This window comes from Argentina silus, assembly GCF_951799395.1.
Source record: "Argentina silus genome assembly, chromosome: Y".
Lineage (NCBI taxonomy): Eukaryota > Metazoa > Chordata > Actinopteri > Argentiniformes > Argentinidae > Argentina > Argentina silus.
This window is the reverse complement of record NC_139654.1, coordinates 26,263,425-26,291,421: the sequence shown is the minus strand read 5'-3', so window position 1 is coordinate 26,291,421 and position 27,997 is coordinate 26,263,425. Positions and strand designations below refer to the sequence as shown.

At 45.4% G+C, this 27,997-nt stretch overlaps 1 protein-coding gene across 1 annotated transcript in view; it reads left to right on the top strand.

Moving 5' to 3' along the window:
• Positions 1–26,005, top strand: part of LOC310824281 (solute carrier family 25 member 36-A-like) — a 31,393-nt gene extending 5,388 nt beyond the window's left edge. The window contains exons 2-7 of the mRNA XM_083697157.1: positions 842–1,006; positions 1,771–1,848; positions 8,850–8,950; positions 20,641–20,707; positions 22,232–22,521; positions 22,687–26,005. Coding sequence (XP_083553283.1) covers positions 842–1,006; positions 1,771–1,848; positions 8,850–8,950; positions 20,641–20,707; positions 22,232–22,521; positions 22,687–22,880 — 895 coding nt within the window. The 3' untranslated portion in view covers positions 22,881–26,005. The remainder of the gene's footprint in view (positions 1–841; positions 1,007–1,770; positions 1,849–8,849; positions 8,951–20,640; positions 20,708–22,231; positions 22,522–22,686) is intronic.
• Positions 26,006–27,997: the final 1,992 nt, after the last annotated feature.

Sequence of the window (27,997 nt, the reverse complement as noted above, 5' to 3'; positions counted from 1 at the left end):
TACAGAGGATGCCATCTCAACGGCACTTCACTCCGCCCTGTCCCACCTCGACAATACCAACTCTTATGTGAGAATGCTGTTCATTGACTTCAGCTCAGCATTCAACACCATCATCCCCTCTAAACTGATCTCCAAACTCAGTCAACTGGGCATCAACTCCTCCCTCTGCAACTGGATTCTGGACTTCCTAACCAACAGGCCGCAGTCTGTTAGGCTACATAACCACACCTCCTCAACCCTCACCCTGAACACTGGCGTTCCACAAGGCTGTGTGCTGAGCCCCCTCCTTTACTCCCTCTTCACCTACGACTGCACACCTGTGCATGGCTCAAACACCATTGTTAAGTTTGCAGACGACACAACAGTGATTGGTCTCATCAGCAACAACGATGAGTCGGCCTACAGGGAGGAGGTCCAGCACCTAACAGTGTGGTGCCAAGACAACAACCTGGCTCTCAACACCAGGAAGACCAAAGAGCTCATTGTGGACTTCAGGAAGTCAAAAGCTGGCACACACACGAGTCACCAGCTTCAAGTTTCTGGGTGTCCACATCTCTGAGGATCTCTCCTGGACCCTCAACACCTCTACCCTGATCAAGAAGGCTCACCAGCGTCTCTTCTTCCTGAGGAGACTAAAGAATTATAGACTACTTACTGCTCATATACTGCACTACCTGTATATACTGTTCATTGCACTTTCTGCTTTTTTGCACTTCTGGTTAGACGCTAACTGCATTTCGTTGTCTCTGTACTTGTACTCTGCACAATGACAAAGTTGAATCTAATCTAATCTAATGTTCCTAAAGCCAGCAGCTCTCTCTTCTTCCCTAACCCCTCCCAGGTGTGGTGGAACGGTAGGAGCCATTTTAACCTGTCCACTGGAGGTGGTGAAGACCAGGCTGCAATCGTCCTCCATCACACTCTACGTCTCTGAGGTGCAGCTGAGCACCGTCAATGGGCCCAGCGTGGCCAGAATGTCCCCTCCGGGACCCCTGCACTGCCTCAAGTGGGTACTCTGCAATGCACAGATGCACCCAAATATAGTGGATACTAGCCTGCGGATAATATGATGCAGCCTTTTAACAGTTCACAAGCACTAGATCTAGTCCATTTATGTACTTTACGACGACAACTTTTTTATCAATAGTGAAGGCAAGGCTAGATCTGTGCTGTTGAAGAAAAGACCATCCTCCCCCTATCATGTGGTCCTCTGTGGCTCAGTTGGTAGAGCATGGCGCTAACAACGCTTAGGTTGTGGGTTTGATTCCTGCTGGGACCATATATACTGAAATGTATGCACTCACTGCAATGTAAGTTGCTTTGGATAAAAGCGTCAGCTAAATGGCATATATTATTATCATTAAGAATGGTGCAAGTTGTTTAGTCAGACCTGCTACACCCTACTGGCAATGGAGGGAGATAGTGTTGACTACAATAGCACTATGCCCACTACTGAATTCCTTGATTTAATCAGATTCAAATCCGCTCGATTGGCGTGACCATACACTAAACGGTATTACATAAGCAGTTTGAGTTAAATGGACTAACATGGGTTATTAAGGATTCTTCTACTTAGCTGTCCCACAGACTGTAGGATGCCGCATTGTCTTTGTTTTGTCTGCAAAACTGCGGTGTTATGATGTTGCAGCACATTCAATAGTTTTTCTGTGACAGCTTTTGTCTCTCAGTGAGCCATTGAACGATGTTCAGAATGAACAAAGCTCTGTGTGTGTGTGTGGATTAAGGCATGCCGTTTTTGTTGTTCTTTAGGTTGATTCTGGAGAAAGAAGGACCCCGCTCTCTGTTCAGGGGCCTGGGGCCTAACTTGGTGGGCGTGGCCCCTTCCAGGTAACCACTTTTACATCACTTGGTTGTAGCTCATTATTATTAATTTAATTACATTTAGATTTCTTGAATTTCAGGTATTTTGAATAAACATGAGCATAGCGTGGGCCGGCCACTATCAGTGGATACAGAATTTAACTTTTTAACCCGAAAACATCAGCACACATTCTGTCTGGCCAATTAATGTACAGACTTACTGTACAAACACTCACATTTCTCCCTGTCCTCTAGTCGATGATAGACATTGAAGTTCCTCATTTGTCCTTAGGAATGTCTAGAGGGGGTCACACCGTTACCCATGGTTAGATAATGAAGTCAGGGGGTTCTATGAGGTTACAGTTTGGGGTCAATGGTCAGAGCATGTGGGTCTCATGCTTTCCCTGGACTGCCTCAGCAATTATTGCGTTTCTCATGCCGCCTAGTTTTGGTCACTGTACACAGGACTGCATTAACAAGGTGATAGGCAGAATGTTATGCTACAGTATGTACTGCCAATCATTGGCTGTAATTGGCTCATGGTTCACCCCACAGTACAGTATAAGCCAAGTAGGGCTGCAATGATTAGTCAACATAATCGATGATGTTGATTATGTAAATTCGTCGACCTGCATATTTATGGCCGGTGCGTCGTTTTGTTTTAAAGATGGCAGAGGCAAACCCTGTTGTCTGCTGAGGAGGGTTCCTCCAGAAAACTCTGACCCAGAGTGTCTAAAGTGTGGGAATACTTTAACCCTCCTATTATGTTAGGGGTCAATTTGACCCGATTCAATGTTTACTGTCTCTAAAAACATGGTTAACATACTTTTTTCAGCTAGATTTTTTATGACTTTTCCTAACTTTATGGGGTAAACATGGCAAACATGAAATTAACCCCAAAAAAATTAAAACATGTCCTGTACACATTTTGTACGCATCGGTCGTGTTGGGGTCATTTTGACCCCTAGTACTATTGTTCTATAAAACCCTGATTTCTATCTCGTTTTTGTTGTGTTGGATGATACTGAGGGCACCTACACGTTCATTTGTGTGTCTGTGTGTGTCTTTCCTTGTGTGTGTGTGTCTGTCTGTGTGTGTGTGTGTGTCTGTGAGGAGAAAACATAGTTCCCACGAGATCTCTGATCATTCAAGAAGCAATGAGAGAGGGAGGACATATTTGCCGCGAGAACTCTGACAGGAGACTGACAGGACAACTATGACAGTTCTCATAACAACACTGATAATTCTTGCAGTATATGGGATGGGGCAAACATAGTTCTTGTGAGAACTTTGATAATTCATGCAACATGGGGGCGGGGACAACCTTATAATAAGAGCTGCACACAGCCCTCTAAACCATTTCTCTTTGCATTTGTGCCTCAACTAAACATTTTGAAAATGACCACCAGACAGAGGAAAAGATTTGCTGCCACTGAGGTTCTGTCACAGATCTTTCAGGATGGAAGTGATATAGATGAGGATGTGTCTGAGACAGAGGATAATGTTGAGGACCCTGATTATGCGGCATCCTCCTCTGATGAGAATGAAGCCAGTGAGATAGGACATTCTGACCCTCCTGTGGTTTCTCAAACACAAATAAACCCCCTTGTCATATCTCAACCACCAAGAAACATGACATCCAAAAATGGAAAGCTCCTATGGTCTGGATCCCCAGTTACAAGACAGGGTAGACTGACTGCAGCTAATGTCATCAAAATGGTTCCAGGCCCCACCAGATATGCTAGCAGTCATATACAAGACATACAATCTGCATTTGAACTCTTTAATGAGCACTTAATATCAACATAAAGCCCTGCAAACACCAAAACATAATTTGTTTTTCATTTTAGGTCAATGAATGAGATAGTACAGTGATTTGCATATTTCACAATAGTCATATACAATCAATACTTGATGTATAAGGGGAGGTTGGGGGCAGTCATGTATTATTTACTGGGCTATAAAGATGGTCAGTAGAAAGGCCTAAAGTAGCTGAGAGAGAAACTTGGTTAAGACTTTCAGTTAAAATCATTTTCTGCATGTTTACATTGCTCGGGTCAAATTGACCCGAAACATCAAAGTTGTAAGTTTATTTGAACATAATAGGAGGGTTTAGCAGAAACCAAATAATATGGTGCTTTGTTCACTGTGCAACGCCCAAATGGCATACCACAGCAGTACAACTGCCATGCACGAACACTTGACGCACAGCCAGGATGGGGCGCACTGAGCGAAGTGTTGATGCTAGCTATGTCGCTAAGCAGCTACTGCTAAGTTTCAATAACGGCAAAATTGCTGTGACTGTTGAAAGGGCTCTATTCAATGACAGTGTATGCTTGCATGACTAGTGAAGTTTTCCTATAAAAGCCATCTTCCCCCGCGATCCATACATTTCTGTAATCTATCTACGTAACATAGCTATGTCGGGAGGTCTCATACTCAATAGCCATGTGCCCACTGTGCAGCAACATTCATCCTACACGCATCCTCGAGTAATCTGTGTTTTTCAATGCTATCCGAAAGTGCAGCAGCACCAACTGATAATCAGTTTGATTCTTTCAGCATTTAGCTGGGCATAGAGAAAAGTCATGACAGGATAAACGTTTCGTCATATGAAATAAAATGCAAAAGCTGCCAACTGATGGGTGTTCTTCATATAAGACAATAAAGTACAATAAGTCAAATGGATAAAAAGAAGGAAGATTGCATCGACTCACCCTTACCTGTATAGTAGTAAGCATCCATACTCCACAGCATTTACAGGCATTTATCAAAATGTTGTCATGACATGATGAATTGTCAATAGGTACAACAATATAAAATAAAGTATGTGACCACAACTACCCACACCTTTTAATACATTTGGAAAAGGTGTATCAATATAATTGCATTGAAAAACACTGGATCCATTCTGCATCTTAACATTGTCTATACACTCTACATCAAGAGGAGCTGTAAATCAATAGCTGGCTTTCCACAGTGGGGCTTATGCCATGCATGCCAAGGCCAATTACTTTTCCACAGTCAATCACGGGCTTCAGCAGCGCTTACTCCAGGCCTATTCGGTGCTTAAAACTCAGGCTTTTAGCCTCCTTTACCCTCCTAGTCCTTATGAGGCCAAACAGGGCTAGGGGTGCGGTTTAGAGTGACTGCAGGATATTCTTATCATCCAAGTGTTTTAGTTGGCTAGTGAACTTGGTGCGTGACAAGCCTAATCCAAGCTAGCTCAGTGTAACTACACAATTGAATGGAGTTGAATCGTGCTTTTTACAAATACAATCATCATAAAGTGCTTAAGTTACCAGAACCTGTTAGGAAACCAGATCATTTGATTAGTTGATCGTGTCTCCATAGTTCGCCACCTTTATGAACCACAGAATTTCAACAAACAAGAGATCATACGGGACGGGACTAAGAAGCCCAAGTGTGGAAATTCAAACAGGCTTGTTCTCTAGATACCAGGCTTTGAGCACTAGCTGGCCGCTAGTAAGATTTGTCACACATCGCGGTTGAAAAGTGGCTAATCATGGTCATTGTCTCATTTGTGCTCCATCTGTCAGACTGGACAAACAACACTAATTCTCCCAGCCAGAGATCTAATGCTGTAAGATAAAGCAGTCAGTCAATCTGAAGGGTAAATGATAAGAAATTAGGGTTTCTGAATGACAGCTAAGTGGATCAGAGCTGCAATCTATGGCCTGAGTAACACTGTACATCAGCCAGCTGCTGATGCTACGGCTAGCGAGTGCTTGTGCTAGGTGTATGTCGAGTAAGGTCCCTCTTAGGGCAGAGCCACCTGGGACACATCCCTAAAGGGCACACACACTTTATACACTGTTGATCCAAGATGGCGCCGTGGATGGCCACCGAGGTTTCAACTCCAGCTCAACTTTGCTTTTTGTTCCTTATTTTGGTGCTAATTGTTTCTTTTTGTGTGCAGAACATTTCTGCTAATATTTATTATGACCGACAAACACTCCTGGACATTTGAGACATGTCTACTTTGACCCTCCGCTCCTGGATACCGCTGTTCTGCTGGCTTCTGACTCACTACTTGGAATTATGCCAGACAAAAGACGCAGGTGGAGTAGGGGGTCTAGAGCCGGGGTCCTAGTTAGGCTAAGACGCCGTGTGAATTGCCCCCCTCTTCCATGCATACTCCTTGCCAATGTACAGTCTCTGGACAATAAGATGGACGAACTCAGAGGGAGGATTTCTTTCCAACGGGATATAAAGGCTTGTAGCGTCCTCATCTTTGCCGAATCTTGGCTTTCCCCTGCCATACCCGACTCGGCCATTGCGCAGGATGGCTATTCAATTTACCGGCAGGATCGAACAATGGACTCTGGTAAGAGGAAGGGGGGAGGGGTGTACTTTATGATCAATAACAACTGGTGCACGAATGTAGAGATATTGTCGACCCTCTGTTCCCCCAACCTGGAGTACATAATGTTAAAATGTAGACCCTTCTATCTACCGCGGGAATTCTCGTCTGTTGTCATTACCGCTGTATATATACCACCCCAAGCCGAAACGACCATTGCACCCAAAGAACTGTACAGGATAGTCAACAAACAGGAAACAACACATCCAGAGGTTGCTTTCATTGTGGCTGGAGACTTCAACCAGGCAAACCTGACTAGACTCCTACCTAGGTTCCATCAGCATATCTCTTGCCCCACGCATGCTAACAATACTCTCGACCATTTTTACACCCCATTTCAAGATGGCTACGAAACGCAATTACGGACCCCATTCAGCAATTCTGACCACGCCTCTATTCTGCTATTGCCGACCTATAGACAGAGGCTGAAACAAACATCACCAGGTGACGCAAGTCGTTCAACGCTGGAGTGACCAATCAGATTTTATGTTCCAGGGGTGTTTCGACTGCACCGACTGGAACATGTTCCAGGTCGCCGCTGACAATAACATAAATTAATTCACCGATTTTGTCACTGGCTTTATCAGGAAATGTATTGACGACACTGTCCCCACTATCACTGTTCGGTCATTCCCCAACCAGAAGCCTTGGATTAACGGCGACATCCGTGCTTTGCTAAAGGCACGGACCACCACATTTAACTCCAGAGATTTGGACAAATACTAAAAATTCTGATACAACCTATGAAAACCTAAGAGGAAATACAGGGACAAGATAGAATCACAATACCAAGGCACTGACCTCAGAGGTATGTGGCGTGGTCTGCAGACTATTACGGACTATAAGGGGAGACCTGGCAGCTTGTGTACTGATGCGTCGCTTCCTGGCGCTCAACTCCTTTTACGCTTGATTTGAGGGAAGCAACTAGGAGCCCCCCACAAAGGCTCCCGCTACCTGTGAGGACTGTGCTATAGATCACTATGTTTGACGTGAGTAAGGCTTTTAAATGTGTCAACATCTGTAAAGCAGCCGGCCCAGACGGCATCCCTGGACACGTCCTCAGAGAATGCGCTGATCAGCTGGCAGATGTGTTCATTTCAGTTCAGTGACATTCTCAAATTACATTGCACATTTGCAGCCCTATCCACAACTACTATTGCTACTGCCCAATATTGCTGCTATACACTTTGCCACCTTATTTCATTGTTTTATTATTATATTGTATTTCATTGCATATGCAATGTATTTCATTGCATATCATTGCATTTCATTGCATCGTCTACGGCTATTATTATGGAAAATACACTGCTAGAACTGTTTTCAGGTTATACATTTATGACTGATGTGTAAATACTGTGATTACATTTTCTCTTGCCACACCTCTAAAGTTCTATAGCCATTGTTTTGAGAAATGGCGGATAATTACAATATGGATAGCGGTAGTTTCGGAGGGAGTAGTGGGGGGGGAGAGCAAGAACAAAGGAACAGGCCCATCTTGCCGACAGGAAGGTAGATAAGTGTGAAGTGTTGAACGCCGATTGATCAGTAAGAAAGTCTCCCCATTGTTCATTCTCTCCCGCCCCCTCTCACGTAAGCACAAGCTTGTCGGTGATAGCCTTGGCGGCGCCTACCATTATGTTCAATCTGTATAAAAGACAACCCTAATAATCGCCTCTTCAGACTTGTGCTGAACAGACCCCCGGATTAACACTGGGCTGCTGTTACGTTCTTGTCTCTTGTTTGCAAGCAATAAATACTGGACTCAGATATTGTGGCTACTCAGGACTTATTTCTTGATTCTTACCTCCGAAGAGCTGAAGTACAGAGTGGTAAATCCTAGACTTCCACCACACTGTATTCTAGCTATATCAGTGGTTCCCTTTTAACAGTCATGTACCCCCTTGTTGGTTATTTTGTAGCCTAATTGATATTCTATGAACATTATCCCTTACATATTAGACTGATAATATTATTCTGTTGGATAGGGTGCATGCATTTATTTTTGGTACTGAGACTGCAGTCGGCTATTCAACAGGACTGTTTGGGAAGGTAAATCACAGATTTATTTCGCGTACCCCCTAGATCGATCCACGTACCCCCGGGGGTACGCGTACCCCACTTTGACAATAGTGGATCTACATGATAAATAAACTTTGATTTGTTTTGATAATGTGACTGATGAGCTTTTAGTGTCTTAAGTATTGAAGTTAGAGAACAAAGAGCAAGTTTGATGTAACACATTTGATGGACTGAGGCACAAACTAGTCTTGGTACCTGGCTGATTCTCCCCTTACCACTGTGTCTTTTGTCCATTTAGGCTCATGTGAACTTAAACAGTTGGACACTTTTTTTTTTTTTTTTTTTTGCTGTTGGCTTTACAGTTACAGTAATAAGCCCAATAAGTTTGAGGCTGAACCTGACAATGAGATCCAGTGTGTTTGGAAATGTGAAATTAATTAGCTGCATAGCCAATGGAAGAAGAGGCTTACTTTTCTTGGAGAATATTGTTTTCATCACAGGAGTGATGGGGGCGACTAATTAGTTATGCACCAAAGATGCAACAGTGACATTTATGACCAATTAGTTTTATTTTAATTTCAGCCTCTACTTCTGTCTCACATTCCTATGTCTCCCTTTCCTACAGAGCCATCTACTTTGCTGCGTACTCCAGTGCCAAAGAGAGACTGAATGGGGTGTTTGAGCCCGATTCTACGCAGGTGCACATGGTCTCGGCTGGGCTGGCAGGTAACCACACCAACCTCCCCTCCCCTTTGAACTCCATGTAGGCATGATTCACCAGAGTGATGGATGTAACTGAAGAGTGTTACGATCGATGTAACCTGCTACATGTAATGTTGGATTGGATTTGAGTCCAAGAGAGGGCAGACGTGTCTTGGGGATGGTCTCGCTACTTTCGGAGATTAATTCTTATTCAGATTTTTTCAACCCTAAAGTTGAACTAAAACCTCCTCTCTGACTTGAATGGCCCACAATTTGCGCTATCAAAAAGTACCAAGTGGTGTAATTTCTTGACTTCCAGTACCAACGCCGCTAGCACAACGACCAGATGCTAAGATGGCGGATTCCACACGCTTGCCTGCGGACCTGGAAAAACTCCGCTCCATGCTCGTCTCCGAGTTGAAGAGTGTGATTGAGAGTGCACTGGCTCCACTTGATTACATTGACAGGATTGTCAAGTTGGAAACCGTTTGCACCACATTCCTGACTGAAAATGAACATCTCACGGCAAAAATGTATGTTCTGGAGAACCGCTCGCGGCGCTGCAACGTTGCGCATCATCGGCATCTCAGAGAAGACCAAAGGAGCCAATGCTGTGGGATTCATGACTACGTTTTTTCTCGAGGTTCTTGGCAACGCCTTTCCCACACCCGCAGTTCTGGACCGGGTGCACCATATTGGCAAGGAAACCGCTGGGCCAAACGCCATAGCCCAGGCCATGATGGCAAGACTCACAAGTTTGCCCGGGCTGACGAGGCACAGAGATTCTATGACTGACGCATCAACACCAGTGATGGGGACGAGTGACTGCTAGGTTGGCGTTGATTACACTTAGGTTAGCTAGTTATTGTCTGGCATGGGGCTGGCTAGCTGTATAGCTGCTGTTGTGACAACTGGACATTGCACAGACTGGACTTTTGATTTGCAATGCTGAACATTATAATTTCAGAAGAGAGGACTATATCAAAAGCAATGACCAATATTGTTTTGATGGAGAGGACTTGTGACACTGCTATGTAAGTAATATGTATTCAACCCAATGACGTTGACCCAACTGGCCCCATCTGTGTTGTTACACTCACAGCTGATTGACTGCTATGGCTGGGGCCTGTAAAAACTTAAGTTTTCTAGGATATGCTCACCTGTTACACAAACTCACTAATTAAGCTGTAATCTAGTCCTCCTTTTTTTTCTTTCTATTATGTCTTTCTTTTCAAAATATAACTGACAGTCAGCTAGTTGGCCTAGCTGTCATATTAGCCAGAAGGCTAACATCAACCAAAAGCCACGCCATGTGGCTTGCATACATAATATTTTATTTGGATTCAACTTTAATAATTCAGTGATTGGTAAATCAGTACACGGATGTCTTATTTCATCACAGACTTTCATGAAAATGAGGGACTAAGCTAATCTATTGTGTGTGCTGGAGCATTGGGGCGGGGGGCAGCCTCCTCCGTGGCCAAGTCGTTGCCTTGTGACTCGTGGGCTTGGGATGACGCTCTCTCTGCCTGCTCACGGCTTGGCAGGCCCCGTTTGCCGGTCTCCCATCTAGCCTCAACTTGACTTGATTCATGCCCTTCTTAAACGTGTCAAATACGTGGTAAGTTGGTATATTAAGAATGTTTGAAAAATACTCGTAGAATGCGGGAGTCACCCCTAGTAAATACAGTTAAACATGAGAGATGTGTACCAGATCTTCTTTTGTTTTATTTTTCTGTTTTATATGTTTTAAAAAAAAAGATATTATATATATTAACTGTCTATTTTGCACCACTGTTGAGGAATATGTCTTTCTATGGAAATGTTTGAAGACCCGATATTTTCTAGCCATTAGGTTCACTGCTGTCTCTCATTCTCTTATGTCATAGCTAATATCATAAATAAGAATAGTATCAATTCAGTCAGATTTATTTTGTGGAACGTGAAGGGATTAAATGGTCCTATCAAAAGGTGTAAAGTATTCTCACATGAAACAAGACCCCTTATTAGATCGCTTGGCCTAGATCTCAATCACAATCAATGATGTCTAAATGGTTGTGTTTACCCCTGGAGAACACACAATCCTCATAAAAAGGAGTTATCTTTTTTCTCCCACATCCACCACACATACTCCAGAATAGACTATTTTTTTCATTGACCAGTCTCTTATGAGGGCAGTGGAAAAATGTAACTACTTGGCCATGGTCATTTCAGACCGCGCCTGTCCTTCTAGACTTGAACTTATCCATGTGTCAGAGAGAACGGCTACCCTGGAGGCTCAACCCTTTACTTCTATCAGATAGCAAGTTCTGTAAATGTATCTCAGACTCTCTTGATTCCTTTTTAAGTACAAATAAAACTGATTCTACCCCCGCCTCCCTTTTATGGGAGACACTAAAAGCTTTTCTCAGAGGACAGATCATTTAATATTCTGCATCCTCCAACAGAGAAAAAAAGATCAAAATGTGAAAGTCTGAGCAACTCAATCTCAGAATTAGACCCTGAGTATGCTTCTAATCCAGATCCTCAGTTGTATAAAAAACGTCTGGATCTCCAATCCCAATTTGATTTACTAGCAACTTCTAAAGCTGAATGTCTGTCTTTAAGGGCAAAGGGCTCCTGCTATGAATATGGTGACAGGGTCAGTCGACTATTAGCTCACCAATTGAAACTACAGGCTGCTGCCCACGTTATTCCACAGATAAGGGATGCCTCTGGAGCTTTGCATTCTACTCCAGCTGATATTAATAAAGCATTTGGGTCCTTTTATTCATCCCTTTACACTTCAGAAGCCCCTGTGGACATTCAGGATACAACAAATTTCCTTGCTGGTTTTGTCACTCCCACTATTGATCCAACTGATGCTGAGAACTTAGACAAACCTTTTCACTTGGCGAACTACTGGATGCACTTAAGCTAATGCAAAGCTGCAAGGTTCCCGGCCCTGATGGCTACCCAACAGAATTTTATAAGAAATGTAGTGCTACATTTAATAGGGTTAGAAAATACATGCTGTCTGCGGGCGCTCTAGTAAAAATAAAGAATGGGCGTCGACGGCCGCTATGGGGGCTAGAGGGTTAAACTAGATTCTGGACCTCTGTATTTGAAATGTTATCAAGGGTGGTGTCGGTTCATCTTGAACTCTCCCCTCACGTAGCTGTCTTTGGAGTTCCAGAGGACTTTGATACACTCTCTACATCCAAAGATACAGATATTGTTACTTTTGCCACCCTGGTGGCAGAATTTTGCTTTGTTGGAAATCTCCTGACTCTCCCTCGGCAACTGTGTGGCTCAAAGATGTTATGTACTTTCTTAAACTTGAGAAAATCAAATTCACACTTAGAAGTTCAACAAAAAGAATATTTTCCCTTTGGCAACCTTTTTTTTTTTTTATTATTATTATTTTGAAAGTCTACTGACTCTCCCACCAGATTGAGATTCCGGTCTATACTATATGAAATTCTTGTATCTAACAAAGACTGGGCCTATAGCCTCTGTTTGAGTCATCCAAATTACCATATTGTGTGTGTGACGGTACTTTTATTCTTTTTATAATGTCATTTTATTTATTTGCTTTGTTTGTACAGTTCCTTACTGGTATGGGGAAGGGTGGTAGGGAAATGGGGTGGGTGTAAAGGGTGGGTATAAGGATGGGCACTGTTAGATTGTTCTAGGGCTGAAAAATAAAACAAATCTGTATACTGTACATCACAGGTGTCAAACTCATTCCATGGAGGGCCGAGTGTCAGCAGGCTTTTGTTTTTTTCCTTTCAATTAAGACCTTGTCAGCCAGGTGAGGGGAGTTCCATACTAATTAGTGACCTTCAAGTAGATGGGGAAGAGCAAAAACCTGTAGACACTCGGCCCTCCATGGAATGAGTTTGACACCTGTGCTACATTGTCATTTTGTACTGCATTATTTTGTAATGGAAATATGTAAAAATGACTTGACCTGGGTCAGTCCAGGTAAACCAAGGCAGTTGACCTAGCCTGGGGGGAAACTCTATCCTAGTTATTATGAAGGGTCCCCCACCTTGCCTACCATTATAGTTATAGCCTATTGCTCCCAGTGATCGTCACATTGCCTTAAGCTAGCAGTGGCCAAACGAGTTTCCCACATTTAGTCCTCACTTTGAAAAACAATTATTAAATGCAAGAGCTCAAGCCTACATGCTTACCCTTCACACACAAACACAGGCTTATCCTGTTTCTCTTGGCTAGAGTGAGAGTTTAGCAACCCCATGATAAACCGGACAGACAAGGAATTCTTATTTAGAGTTTGTCTGTCGCAGGGCCTTACCCCCAATCCATCCGCTGAGTGCCAAGCAGAGAGGCATCGGGTCCCTCTTTGATATGATTCGGCCGGGGGATGGAACCCACAACCTTCTGATGTCAGGGCGGAGACACTAACCACAAGGCCACTGAGTCGCTCATGCCTGTACATAACACTTGTATTGTAATGGTCTAAGGTGAATATGGTGAGTGATGAGGTGTTGAAAGACGAGGTCAGTGAGAAACCAGGGTCTGTTTACCATGGGCTCATAGATATGAGATACAGAGCTCTGGCTTCTGCAGTGTCGATGAATAGCCCTGAGGTCAGTGTGAAAGTGACCCTGGGCTAAAGCAGGTATTATTGAAATGTGTGCGTGCGTACACCAGGGGGATCAGTCAGCCGTCTGGCGGGCATGCTGTTAACCTTGTGGCCACTCGTGGTACCATTGTAATTTTCACTTCCAGTGAAAATGTAGTTCTGCCCAAAAAGACAATTCCCAATGTAATTCCAATGACAATAGAGTCCTATTCTTCCTTGCCAAATGAGGTTGATTCCAGTGTGACTTTCTTGTTCTAAAATTACTTTCAAATATACAAATTCATGCCATGGCCATCGTAAAAATGTGTTATAGCCCCAATCGGACGATAGAAGTATTTCTCTTACCTCTATAAAGCGCTGACATCATATGGAAGCAACTGAGCCAGCCAAGGGGCGGGAATACGCAGGGATTGTATCAGCATGATAGAATGAGCATGGAAACCTTATGAACCATGCTAGACATGGGCGCGTTGCATCCAGAAGTGATGTCATAGCTGAACCAACAATTTAACACTTACATTACAGTACATGAAATCACATTCTGTGTACGGTATAGGCCAGTACATGCATTATTCTTTTGTATATTATCAGTAATAGTTGTAACATGTAGCTATACTGCAATATCATGAATGCCAGATGACAATATAGGAGCCCGATAAAAATGTAATGATTAATTTATTTTAATGATGACTATGATGCATAAATAAATCGTTCATTATGACAATAGACACTTAAAATTATATTTGTGATAGGCTATGAATTCTGAATTTGTAAAGGGCATAATTTACTGGCAATCCATAACTTGGATGCCTGAGATGATGGCAAATTTAAAGGACAATGAACTTGAAATTATTATTATGATTTGGCCAACTAAAGATTTCAAATTAATAACTGATGACAGCGAAGATTAGGCTGCACAAAGTTGTAATGATTAACTGTGTCCAACGAATCTAATAGTCTAAATATTTCTAAGTACATATCTGTAGCAATGTCCGTTTGTACACAGAGGCAGACGCAGTATGGAGGTAAGGGATTTTCTCCCGTTTATTTTAACAAAGGGGTTTGCTGGCTCGGCTCGGCTTTCCAGCCTCGTTCAAAGTCTTTTGGCCCTTTGGTCCTGTGCTCGGCTCGGCTCTCCTCTGCTCTCGCCGTCAGCTTCTCCAGCTTAGCTCCCTTACTGAAATGGCAGAAGCACACCCATCTTAAACATTCGCCGGCGAGACTTAATTCGCAGCAGGTGTGCAACAAAAGTCTCGCCGACACAACCCCGGCCACGGTCCTGTAGCTCCCTCTACAGGCCGAACGCTGCATGTCCCCCCACATACCCCCACCGCCCGACACAGGCCGGGGACCCGACGGCCGACGACCTACTCCCCCCCCCCTGCCCGAGAGAGGAAGTCTGCCACGACCATCTGCGCCCCCGGTCTGTGCACGACGGAAAAGTTGAAGGGCTGCAACGCGAGGTACCACCGGGTGATCCTCGCGTTTACATCCTTCATGCGGTGGAGCCACTGGAGGGGGGCATGGTCGGAGTAGAGGGTGAAGGCGCGACCCAGCAGGTAGTAGCGGAGGGTGCCGACCGCCCACTTGATGGCCAGGCACTCCTTCTCCACGGTGCTGTACCGGCCCTCCCTCTCCGACAGCTTACGGCTCAGGTACAGCACCGGCCGGTCGGCCCCCTCCACGCGCTGGGTCAGCACTGCTCCCAGCCCTCTATCCGACGCGTCCGTCTGTAGGGAGAAAGGGAGGTTAAAATCAGGCGCATACAGGACCGTTTCTCCACAAAGAGCCCCCTTAAGGGCCTCGAACGACCCCTGGCACTGGCCCGACCATTGGACCGGATCCGGGGCCCCCTTCCGGGTGAGGTCCGTCAAGGGACTGGCCAGCTCTGAAAACCCCGGTACGAACTGGCGGTAATATCCCGCCAGCCCCAGGAAGGCCCTCACCTCCTTCTTTGTCTTGGGCCGGGGAGAGGCGGCGATAGCCGCAGTCTTTTCAATCTGCGGTCGCACCTCCCCCCGTCCCAAGTGGTACCCCAGATACCGGATCTCCCTCCGCCCGATCACGCACTTTTTCGGGTTGGCCGTTAGCCCCGCCTGCCTCAGGGACCGCAGAACAGCAGCCACCCTCCGCACATGCTGCGGCCAGGTGTCACTGTGGACGACAATGTCGTCTAGGTAGGCCGCAGCATAGGCGGCGTGCGGCCGCAGAATACGGTCCATGAGGCGCTGAAAAGTGGCTGGGGCTCCGAACAACCCGAAAGGGAGCACGGTGAACTGGAATAACCCGAGCGGAGTGGAGAATGCCGTTTTCTCCCGGGACACCGGCGAGAGTGGAATCTGCCAGTATCCCTTCGTGCAATCCAATGTCGTGAAGTACCTGGCCGTACCAAGCCGGTCCAAGAGCTCGTCGACCCGGGGCATCGGATAGGCATCGAACTTGGAGACCGCATTAACCCGTCTATAATCCACACAGAACCGTATAGTCCCATCTGGCTTGTTGACAAGCACGATGGGGCTACACCAATCACTGCGGGACTCCTCGACCACACCCAGCTCCAGCATGGCTTCCAACTCCCGGCACACAACGTCTCGTTTGTGCACCGGCAACCTATAGGGACGCGTGCGCACCGTTAAACCCGGCTGCGTTTCTATATGGTGGTCGATGAGCGTAGTCCGACCGGGCAGGGGAGAGAACACGTCGGCGAACTTAAGCTGCAAATCTGCAACGTCCGCGGCCTGGCTAGCAGAGAGATGGGTATCAATATCGACCGGAGTGCTACCTTTCGATTTTGGGACTTCCGGACCGAACTCCTCTCTCTCTGGAACTATCGTAGCCAGAGCAACAGTGACCACGTCGTTCCATTTTTTTAGGAGATTGACGTGATACACCTGCAAGCTATCCCCCCGGTCCGAGCGTATAACCTCATAATCCACGTCCCCCATGCGACGTGTGACCACAAACGGCCCTTGCCACTTCGCGAGTAATTTCGTGCTGGAGGTGGGTAACAGTACGAGCACCTTGTCTCCCGGTGTAAACTCTCGTAGGGTAGCCCCCCTGTCATACAGGCGTTTCTGACGCTCCTGGGCTTGCAGCAAATGCTCACGTGAGATAGCCCCTAGGGCGTGGAGCTTTGTGCGCAAGTCGAGGACGTACTGGATCTCATTCTTACTGTCGCTAGACCCTTCCTCCCAATTTTCTTTAAACAGGTCTAGGACACCCCGGGGCTTACGGCCGTAGAGTAATTCAAACGGGGAAAACCCGGTGGAAGCTTGGGGAACTTCCCGCACCGCAAACAACAGGGGATCTAGCCATTTATGCCAATTCCGACTATCCTCGTGGACAAACTTCCGGATCATTGACTTCAAGGTCCGATTGAACCGCTCACAAAGGCCGTCCGTGGCCGGGTGGTAAACACTGGTTCGAATCGCCTTGATGTTCAGCAAGCCATACAGTTCCTTGAGGGTGCGTGACATAAAATTAGTGCCCTGATCGGTGAGAATCTCTTTCGGGATTCCCACGCGGGAGATGACTTGAAACAATGCTTGCGCTACACTCCTGGCAGAGGTATTGCGCAGAGGTATTGCCTCGGGGTATCGGGTGGCGTAATCTATCAAGACCAACACAAATCGATAACCCTGTGTGCTCCGCTCAAATGGCCCGATAATATCCATCGCAATGCGGTCGAAGGGGTTCTCGACCAATGGTAAGGGCCGCAAGGGGGCCCGTGGGATGGCCGGGGGATTTACTAACTGACATTCCCGACAGGATGCGCACCACCTACGCACCTCTGCCCGAATCCCCGGCCAATAAAATCGAGCCATTATACGGTGCAGTGTTTTGTCATACCCTAGATGGCCCGCCATGGGGTTGAAATGAGCCGCCTGGAAGACCATTTCGCGGCGGCTGCGGGGAACCAGCAACTGGGTTACCTCCTCCTGACTATGTGAGTCACGACTTACTCGGTATAACCTGTCGCTGATAATCGCGAAATAGGGGTGGGCGCGCACTGTGTCTGGCCGTATCAAAGTACCATCAATTGCTATCACTTGGTCAAAGGCTGATCTGAGGGTCTCATCACGAGACTGCTCGAGGGGGAAGTCGCCTAGCAGCGGATAGTTCGGCGAGGAAGTCTCGGGGTGAGGCGCCCCCGCTGGCTCCGGCTCCCCGGCAGTGTCGCGAGGCGCCGCCTCGGCACAGAGCACATTACACGCCACACACCTCCCTAGCTGTCGTGCACGCATCCCGGTAGCCCTCTTTACCGCTTGAGGAAACCCCTCCCAATCCACACCTAGAATCAGGGGATGCGTGAGGCGTGGGCTAACCGCCGCCTGTACCCTATGGTTTCTCCCCTCAAAATGAATTTCGATAGCGACCAGCGGATATTCGTGAATGTCCCCATGCACACACCTCACCCGCACCCTCGATGCCTTCAACAGTGCCCCCGGTCGAACCAGGCACTCCTGGATCATGGACTGCATACAGCCCGAATCCAAGAACGCCTGGTGCGTATCACGTTGTATCCTTACCGGAATACGATACGCCGCTCCTGGTCCGGGGGGAGGGCCCGGTATGTCGCCGATGCGGACGACCTGCCCCACGTCCATCGCCCGACACTCGGCCTGCACGTGGCCCGGCCGTCCGCACCGCCAACACACCCCCCCTGTCGCTCGCGGTTCTCTCTGCGGGGCCGGGGCTGGTTCCGGATCGGCGCGCTCCTGCCATCTCGTTCTCGGGGCGGGCGCCGGCCTCCCTCCTTTTGCTCCCCCGGCTCCTCCTGGGCGTTGTCCCCCCCCCCCTTGCCGCGGGGCCGGGGTTGGTCGTTGTGGCCCTCGCGGTGGGAGGGAGAGATGGTCCTCCGCCAGACCCACGGCGGTCTTTAGGTCCTGGGGGCGGTGGTACTGGACCCAGGCGGCGGTGCGGGCCGGGAGCCCCGCGAGGAACTGCTCCAATACCACCCGGTTCCCGACCTCCACCGCCGAGTTGTTCTCGGGGTCCAGCCACCGCCATGCGCTGTCCCCCAGCCGCTGGGCGAAGGCGAAGGGCCGGCACCCCTCCTCCATGGTCATGGCCCGGAACCGGCGTCGGTGTTCCTCCGGTGTCAGGCCCAGGCGGTCCCGAATCGCCCGGGCCAGGGACGGGTAATCCCGTTGGGCGGCCGCCGGCAAACTGTGGGCCGCGAGCTGCGCCTCCCCTGACAGGAGGGGCAGCAGATGGTAGGCCCACTCTCGGTCCGGCCACCCCGAGATCCTCGCCGTCCCCTCGAACACCGCGAGGAACGCCTCTGGGTCGTCCAGGTCCCCCATCTTCTGCAGCTGGACCTTAGGGGGACCTGGTGCCGCTCCGGTCCCCGGCGCCGGCCCGCCGGCCCCGCCCGCGAGCCTCGCCGCCGTCAGCTCCGTTAGGGTCGCCTGCTGGGTCTGCTGCAGGGCTGTCTGTTGCTCTAACACGAGCGTTATCCTCGCGATTGCCGCTGCTAGCGCGTCCATCTAGTCCTCTGTGTCCCAGGTTGGGCGCCAATGTAGCAATGTCCGTTTGTACACAGAGGCAGACGCAGTATGGAGGTAAGGGATTTTCTCCCGTTTATTTTAACAAAGGGGTTTGCTGGCTCGGCTCGGCTTTCCAGCCTCGTTCAAAGTCTTTTGGCCCTTTGGTCCTGTGCTCGGCTCGGCTCTCCTCTGCTCTCGCCGTCAGCTTCTCCAGCTTAGCTCCCTTACTGAAATGGCAGAAGCACACCCATCTTAAACATTCGCCGGCGAGACTTAATTCGCAGCAGGTGTGCAACAAAAGTCTCGCCGACACAACCCCGGCCACGGTCCTGTAGCTCCCTCTACAGGCCGAACGCTGCATGTCCCCCCACAATATCATTTGTATAATTCGCCCCCCCCAAACAATGCGTGTATAAAGCTTTGAGAATTTGTTTGCCAATTTCTTTTGAATAGTTAGAACTGATCAGTTGTGTGTCAAAATGCAGTCTTGTTGTGCTTATAATTGTACTAATCGTACTGGTGGAGACAGCCCAAAGTAAAAAAATAAATAATGAAAGTATGACATTACTAAGCAACATAGCCTATTGATCTATGGCCTGGCTACTTATAATGCCCAAGTAATTCAGTATGTAATTTTCAACTTGATGTTGATGAGTTGTGCCAGTACAAATTGGAGGCATATTCACTGTACAAGTGTAGCCTACACTTTATTGAATACACACATCGTTTCTCTCTGATGACTTTGAGTTTGCCAGTTTCCAAGTGTGTGTGTTATTCTACGACAGGTTAATTCATATTTAGTCTACATCCATTTGGTGGAAATATGCTTTTAGTTATGCAGTACGTCATGTCTTCAAATAAATCCATAGCATTTACATACCTGTTGACACAATTACAGTGATTTGCTAATCAAGGCTTGATAGAACTGAGGGACGCTGCCATGAGCGAACATCATGAGATGAGATCTACAATCTTGTCAATCGTGGCTAGTGATGGGAGATATTAAGAAGGCTTATTTGGCTTTAAAATGTAACATTTTCTGTGGGATGGTAATTTACTTCAGATGATGAAGTGGATAGACACTGTAAACATTGTGGCTGAAGGCTTTCTATAAGTATAGGCTACTGCAACGTTAACCGTTCTCTCTCTCTCTCTCTATGCTTTGGATCAAACAGTTCATTCGTTTCTCAAATCATTACCATTTGAGTCAACTTCAAATGCAAAAAAAAGTTTCTTACATAACTCCTAGCCTAATCAGAGAAGTATATGTCGAGAATAAAATTTGATTTTGTAGGCTAGATGGGATTGACAATAAATTGATTGATGATGGAATATCGTGAACTTGGTATATTTTGAACACCTGGGCAGATTAGGAGCTTTTCATAAATAGTACATTTACACAGTCAGATTTCGTTTTACCACTTAGAAAGTGGCTCCAAGCATATTTGAAAAATACTGCCAGCACTCGCAAATACTTTTGCACGGCACTGTACATGTTGTTTAGGACAGGTGATTCAGGGTAGTTGTGGGCAGTCTGCAAGCAGCGTGATGTTATATAGACAGCCGTGGTAGTCTAGAGCTAAAAGTCTCGTAGTCTGTCTGAGTGTCCTGAATTAATCCTCTTCTCTTCTCAGGGTTCATAGCCATCACAGCCACCAACCCTATCTGGCTCATAAAGACCCGCCTGCAACTGGATGCAAGGTAAACACCCCAGTCTGTGCACTCTGTAGGTGTGGCCCCTATCCCTTGATGCCTATCTATACAGTTAGGTCCGGAAATATTTGGACAGTGACACAATTTTCATAATTTTGGCTCTGTACGCCACCACAATGGATTTGAAATGAAACAATGGAGATTCAATTGAAGTGCAGACTTCCAGCTTTAATTCAAGGGGTAGAACAAAAATATTGTATGAAACGTTTAGGAATTGCAACCATTTTTATACAGAGTCCGCTATTTTCAGGGGCTCAAATGTAATTGGACAAATTAACAATCATAAATAATGTGTTCATTTTTAATACTTTGTCAAGAATCCTTTGCAGGCAATGACTGCCTTCAGTCTGGAACCCATGGACATCACCAAATGCTGGGTTTCCTCCTTTTTGATGCTTTGCCAGGCCTTTACTGCAGCTGTCTTCAGTTGTTGTTTGTTCGTGGGTCTTTCTGCTTTAGTTTTGTCTTCAGCAAGTGAAATGCATGCTCGATCGGGTTGAGATCAGGTGATTGACTCGGCCATTGCAGAATATTCCACTTCTTTGCCTTAAAAAACTCAGTTGATCAACACAGGTTGATCTTAGTTTCATCTGTCCAAAGAATGCTGTTCCAGAACTGGGCTGGCTTTTTCAGATGTTTTTTTGGCAAAGTGTATTCTATTTGGCAAAGTGTATTCTATTCTATTCTATTCTTGAGGCTTATGAGTGGTTTGCACCTTGTGGTGAACCCTCTGTATTTGCTCTCGTGAAGTCTTCTCTTTATGGTAGACTTGGATAATGATATGCATACCTCCTGGAGAGTGTTCTTCACTTGGCTGGATGTTGTGAAGGGGTTTTTCTTTACCATGTGAAGGATCCTGCGATCATCCACCACTGTTGTCTTCCGTGGACGTTCAGGCCTTTTTGTGTTGCCGAGCTCACCAGTGCGTTCTTTTTTTTCTCAGAATGTACTAAACTGTTGATTTGGCCACTCCTAATGTTGCTGCTATCTCTCTGATGGATTTTTTTGTTTTTGCAGCCTAAGGATGGCCTGTTTCACTTGCATTGAGAGCTCCTTTGACCGCATTTTGTGCATTCACAGCTTCCAAATGCAAATGCCACACTTGGAATCAACTCAGACATTTTACCTACTTAATTGATAAAGAAATAACAAAGTAATAGCCCACACCTGTCCATGAAACAGCATTTGAGTCAATTGTCCAATTACTTTTGGTCCCTTGAAAAAGAGGGGGGCTACATATAAAAGAGCTGTAATTCCTAATAATTCCTTCAAATTAAAGCTGAGAGTCTGCACTTTAAGCCCATATTCATTATATAACTGTAACTTGAATATGTTTTGATAAACAGCTAAAATAACAAATTGTGTCAGAGTCCAAATATATATGGATCTAACTGTATGTAGATCTGAAAGGATTTTCCTAAAGCTATATGGTTATAGCTCCTATAGGATCTGGTGCCAGTTAGCTTATCCTGTTGGTTGTACTTTTGCTAAATCTGTATTCTCCCTCCTCAGGAACCGAGGGGAGGAAAGTATGAGTGCGTTTGAGTGCATGCGGCGGGTTTACCGGTCAGATGGGCTGCGAGGGTTCTACCGGGGCATGTCTGCGTCCTATGCTGGAATCTCAGAGACTGTGATCCACTTTGTGATCTATGAAAGCATAAAACGGCGCCTCCAAGTGGCCAAGGTCACACACACTATGGATGAGGAAGAAGAAGCGGACAAAGATGCGTCAGACTTTGTGGGGATGATGCTCGCCGCTGCCACCTCCAAGACCTGTGCCACATCCATCGCTTACCCACATGGTAAGAGCAGAGTCTTTTTGGGAGTAGGGGAGAAATATTTGGAAGGTTGTTACATTACGCTAGTCATCAGCCATACATCCATGTTGTGAACTAAGCTATATGTATTTTTTAAATTACCATTACCATAAAGTGACCAATTCTGCCTTGATCTCTCCCCCCTTGTAGAAGTGATCCGCACCAGACTACGAGAGGAAGGCACAAAGTACCATTCCTTCTTCCAGACTCTGACCACAGTGCCCAAGGAGGAGGGCTACCGTGCCCTGTACCGCGGTCTCACCACCCACCTGGTACGTCAGATCCCTAACACCGCCATCATGATGTGCACCTACGAGCTGGTCGTCTACTTTCTGAACGGTTAACCTCCCTGACCTACGACCCCAGAATACAGCCACTCAGAGAGTGGAAAGAGAGAGACTGACACCCACAAGGACTGATGCACAAGAGACCCCCATGAAATAGGAGAGGACCAGAGATGACTCCCATCTCCCTCGTCCTGTCTTAGTAGAACGAAACCCAAATGTAAAAAAGTGTTTGGGGGGGGGGTCAGATGGGTATGACACAGGGAAGGGTTATTTGGCAAGGTATCGCCATGATTTTCAAGCTATTTTAATAATACTAATGATTAAAGAGATTAATCTCACCCACGACTACAGTACCTAATAGATCCAAAACATGTCATGCCTGAATAAGGACTGAATGCTTTATTCACGACAGAGGGTTAAGTGGTAAGAGTCCTTTGTCTACTTTTGTTTGGGAGCTTTGAAGACGTGCATGTCCTGTGCACGTCCCCATGTCCTTTGGGGGAGGCGGGGGGGTGGGTGTACTTGAAGCTCAGACATATGCGAGAGTCTGTCTTTACTGTTGGGCCTGGTTAAGGTGGACCGCTCTCTGTGACTGTGAGTAAGGGGATAGGCCAACCCTGACCTCTGACCTGTCAGTGCAGATATGGAGGATTGAGCCCCCTGAGCCTGACCACCAGCCTGCCTCCTCTCATTCAGAACACCCAGTCTGACCTCAAAACGCCATTCTAACTACTTGAATGCAAGTCATCACAGGGTTTAACAAACTAAATGGCAATTTAGACAATGAGAGTGAAAGAATTACCAACCTTGTGAATATTCAAAAGAAATATTAAAAGATAAATAAAAACTTAACAAATTTAACAAGACTATAGTAGTAATAATGATGGTAATTGTTAAATCTGTATGCGTTTTCAATGGCGCTCTCTGGTCCACAGTTGCATTTGTCTTCGCAACTCATCTTTCTCTGCATCAGAATCCAAACTAGTGTTATTGGCAAGGACAATCCTCAAAGTGTTCACTTTGGAAACGTGTTGTACAGTTCAGCCAGCGTGTGGGAATAGCTAGGAATACTATATACTGTGTGTGTTTGAAATGCGTACACAACAAGGATAATACTCTGTTGCCTATCCCTATGCAGTATATGTGCAGTTTAAAATGTTTTTAAAGAAAACAAGATGGCTGCATTTCAACAGATTTTTTAAATATTTCATTTTGAAACTGCATTGTTTGTCTTTTCTTTTTTGTTTATCGTTAGTTATTTTGACGCCCTTGCCTTGGAACTGAAAGATGCTTGCTCTCTTCTTCTTTGGCCTCCATTTTGTTTAGTTTTTTGAGTTTTCAATTTCCTTGTCTTTTTTGTGTCATTTGTAAACTGAGAAACCAGTGTTCATGTCCTTGTCTGTTGTGTTTACATTCAGCCTTGCAAGTGTAGAGACGCCCTCACCTACTGACCTTTCCCTGCTCACAGCACATGACCTGAGCACAGAGCCTTTTCCTGTGCATGTACGCTTCACTGCAGTCATATCACACCCTAGGACAAGAACATGGCACATTTGACCATAAAATAATAACACAGCTGTCACTACTGTTTTTCAACTATATTTCAAGAATTGACATCGAGATGTATTTTTAATCAGTCTCATCTCAATACCAATTTAACTTGATTATATCTATACATGCCCTAACTTGGCCCCTGTGCTACAGTGAAATCTGGAACATACTCCTTCTGCTGCATCATCGCTACTGTGATGATTCAAATGTCACCACATGCAGTGCCCTCCATAAGTATTGGAAAGAGGGAGCATTTTGTCTTCTTTTAGCTCTATACTCCAACAGTTTGGATCTGAAATCAAACAATTACTATGGGGTTAAAGTAGATATTCTCAGCTTTTCCGGGCTCCAAAAGTATTGAATATTGAAAAAATCCAAATTAACTACTGCGACCCATTGACCCCACCAGACGCTCTGCCAGGCCTGTTGTTATGACCGCTTGTTAGTCACAACAAAAAGAAGGAGACTACACGGTTAAGGATTAACCAAAAATGCATTCAAAAATGAAAACTAAGGAACATAATCATAACTAGATGAATCAGTGTGAATGTGGAGTGTTGTATGTGGGATAAGTGTATCTGTGAGGGTGTTGTATAGTAGAAAGCAAAAAAGGGCGCCCTGCCAGGAGGAAAAAAATAGATGAGAGAGAGCCGCAGGTCTTGGCCCTCTTAAGGCCTCCACGCAGCTGCAGGTCATCAGCTTGTTGCAGCCTGGAGGCCGTCACACTGTACTGCAGCCATCTTCAGTTGTTTGTTTTGAGGTCTTTTTGCCTAAAATGTAATTATCAGGAAATTAAATGCATGTTAAATTGGATTTAAATCTGAAGATTCACTTGGCCAATCAAGAACTTTACACTTTTTGACCCTGAAAAACTCCCTAGTTGCTTCTCCTTGAGGATAACTAGTGGTTTGAACCTTGCAGTGAAGCCTCTATAGTTTGGCTGGTGTGACATTCACGCCTACCTCCTGGAGAGTGTCCCTGATCTGGTCTTTTTTATTATGGTGAGCAAATGCAAAGCCTAGAATCAATACGAGACATTGACAGTTCTCTTATGCCTGCAGAAATTATGTGACGGAACACACCTGACTAACCAGACTTCCAATACTTTTGGTGCCCTGAAATAGGGGGACTGTGTATAAAAAGGGTTATAGTTTTTCTAAATGGTGAAACCAATCTGACAAAAGAAAACATTGAATTAAAGCTGAGAATCTCTACTTTAACCTCATTGTAATTCTTTGATTTTACATCCAAACTGTTGGGAGTATAGAGCTAAAAGAAGACAAAATGCTGTGCTGTATATTGTGAGTGTTCACACCTCCACTGGTAAATGCATCTCTGTATTGTTTGTATTCTCGAGTTTGTGTCAACATTAGGTACACAGCCTCACATGGTTCTAGTATTGCCCCTGAATGTCTGCTGTGTGTGTGTGCGCTACATATAATTATTGTCTTGCCCTTATTAGTATGTGTGTGAGACTAGGTGTATGCTGTCTTACTGTGTCTCAGTCTGTTAACCACACAGTGTTTTATTTTTCATTAATTTCATTTTCCTTTTTTTTTTTTCTTATGTTTTTGATAAGCCTACAGGAAGTGTGGCTTACTCTATGCATTCTCACACCCCTGGTTTTGTTAAACTGATATCAATAATAAAAAATAAAAAAAAGGAAAGACTGCAAGTACAGTATATCTGGCTTTGATTGTGTCTGAAAAGTTATTGTGGAGGATTCTCAGAAGTTTCCCCATTCTTGCTTGTAGATTTAATTCAACTGTTATTCACGTTTAAACCACCAGGTGGTAGTGTTGACTAGTTTAAAGGGGTCAGCAGCAGAAGGAGGCCCTTCTTATAAAGACTTCTGTACTGTACCTGATGATTATGATTACAAACCATCATCCAGAACAGAAAAATACACAGCCACACTAGATACATGTTGGGAAGTAATGTTTTCTCACAGCAAAGGGCACAACACATACCAATACACAGAGAAAAACAGCAACTACTACCACAGCCATACTGTAGCAACAGCATTTCTGATAGGATGACCTAACTGCAACACATGTATGCCCAATTCCAAATCACCCATGCTCCTACCTTTAGACACTAGATGTGAACAGGAAGAATAGGCATATGGTAATTGCGCCCCGAGACCCTTTTATTTAAAAGAACTGACTGGAGGTATTGGTTGGGGCTCCAGTAAAACCACTGCAGAAACAGATGTGCTTGTATTTTTGTTCTGTTGGCTAAAAAAAATAATTGATGCATCTTTGGTGTCGTGTCTACTCTGAGGACAAACAAGTGAGCGGAGGAGAAAAGAAGAGACAGCATACAGTGCTCTGCGTAAGTAATGGGACAGTGAAGCATTTTTTTCTTCTTTTGGCTCTACATTCCAAAAGTTTGGATTTTAAGAGGTTAGAGATGTTCAGCTTTTAGTTTATGTGTTTGCGTACATATTGGTTTCACCATTCAAAAATTACAAAACGTTTTATGCATAGTCCCCCTATTTCAGGGTACCCAAAAGTAATGGGACAATTGGCTTGACAGGTGTTTCTGGTAAGTCAAGTGTGTTCCATCAAATCATTTCTGCAGGCATAACAGAGCTGTCAATGTCTAGTATTGATTCTAGGCTTTGGGTTTGCCTTTGGAGTCTGCTGTTGGAGTCTGTCAACATGAGGACCAAAGCCTCTCTAGGGACCTCTCTACCCCCTAACACCCTACATTACCGTTATAAAAAAATAAATAATAAAAATAAAGTTTCTTCCTTTCTCTAGCACTGTGACTGCATTGGCACTTGTTCTTATTGAAGGTTTTACTTACGATGACTGTTGTATAGTTGATTCACTTACTTAGACAAATGTACTTATTGTAAGTCGCTTCAGAAAAAAGTGTGTGCTAAATGACTTTAATGAAATGAAATGAAAAGAGGTGTCAATGAAAGTCAAGGAAGCCTTTATTAGGCTAAAACATCATTAACATGGCCAAAACCATAGGCTTGCCAAAATCAACAGGTGACCTCAGCAATCGCAAACGGGCTGGTAGGCCAAGGCAGACTTCTACAGTGGATGACCGAAGAATGCTCACCATAATTAAGAAAAACTCCAAAACAACCGTCCTATTTATCAGGAACACTCTCCAGGAGGACTACAATCCGCAGAATATGTCACCAACCAAACTACAATGGCTTCACTGCAAGGTGCAAACCACTACTTACCCTGAAAAAGGATGGTCGCTTAAAGCCTGCAGAGGTCTGGAAAAAGGTATTGTGGACAGATAAGATTAATATTATCATGTACCAGAGTGATTGCAAGTGGAAAGTCTGGAGAAAAAAGGATCTGCCCAAGATTTACAGCATACCACCTCACCTGTGAAACATGGTGGACGGGGTGTTAATGTTAGGGCATGTAATAGCTGCCACTAGAACTGGCTAATTTGTCTTAATCTATGCTGACGCCAGCAGTAGAATGTATTCTGAAGTGAAGTCCAAATTCATTGGACTGGATCATACAGTAAGACAATGACCCAAAAGCCAAGTCAATCTTCAGATTTAAATTGAACATGCAATCGAAAATACCTCAAAACAAACAACAACTGAAGATGACAGGCCTGGCAGAGCATCACCAGAGAAGACA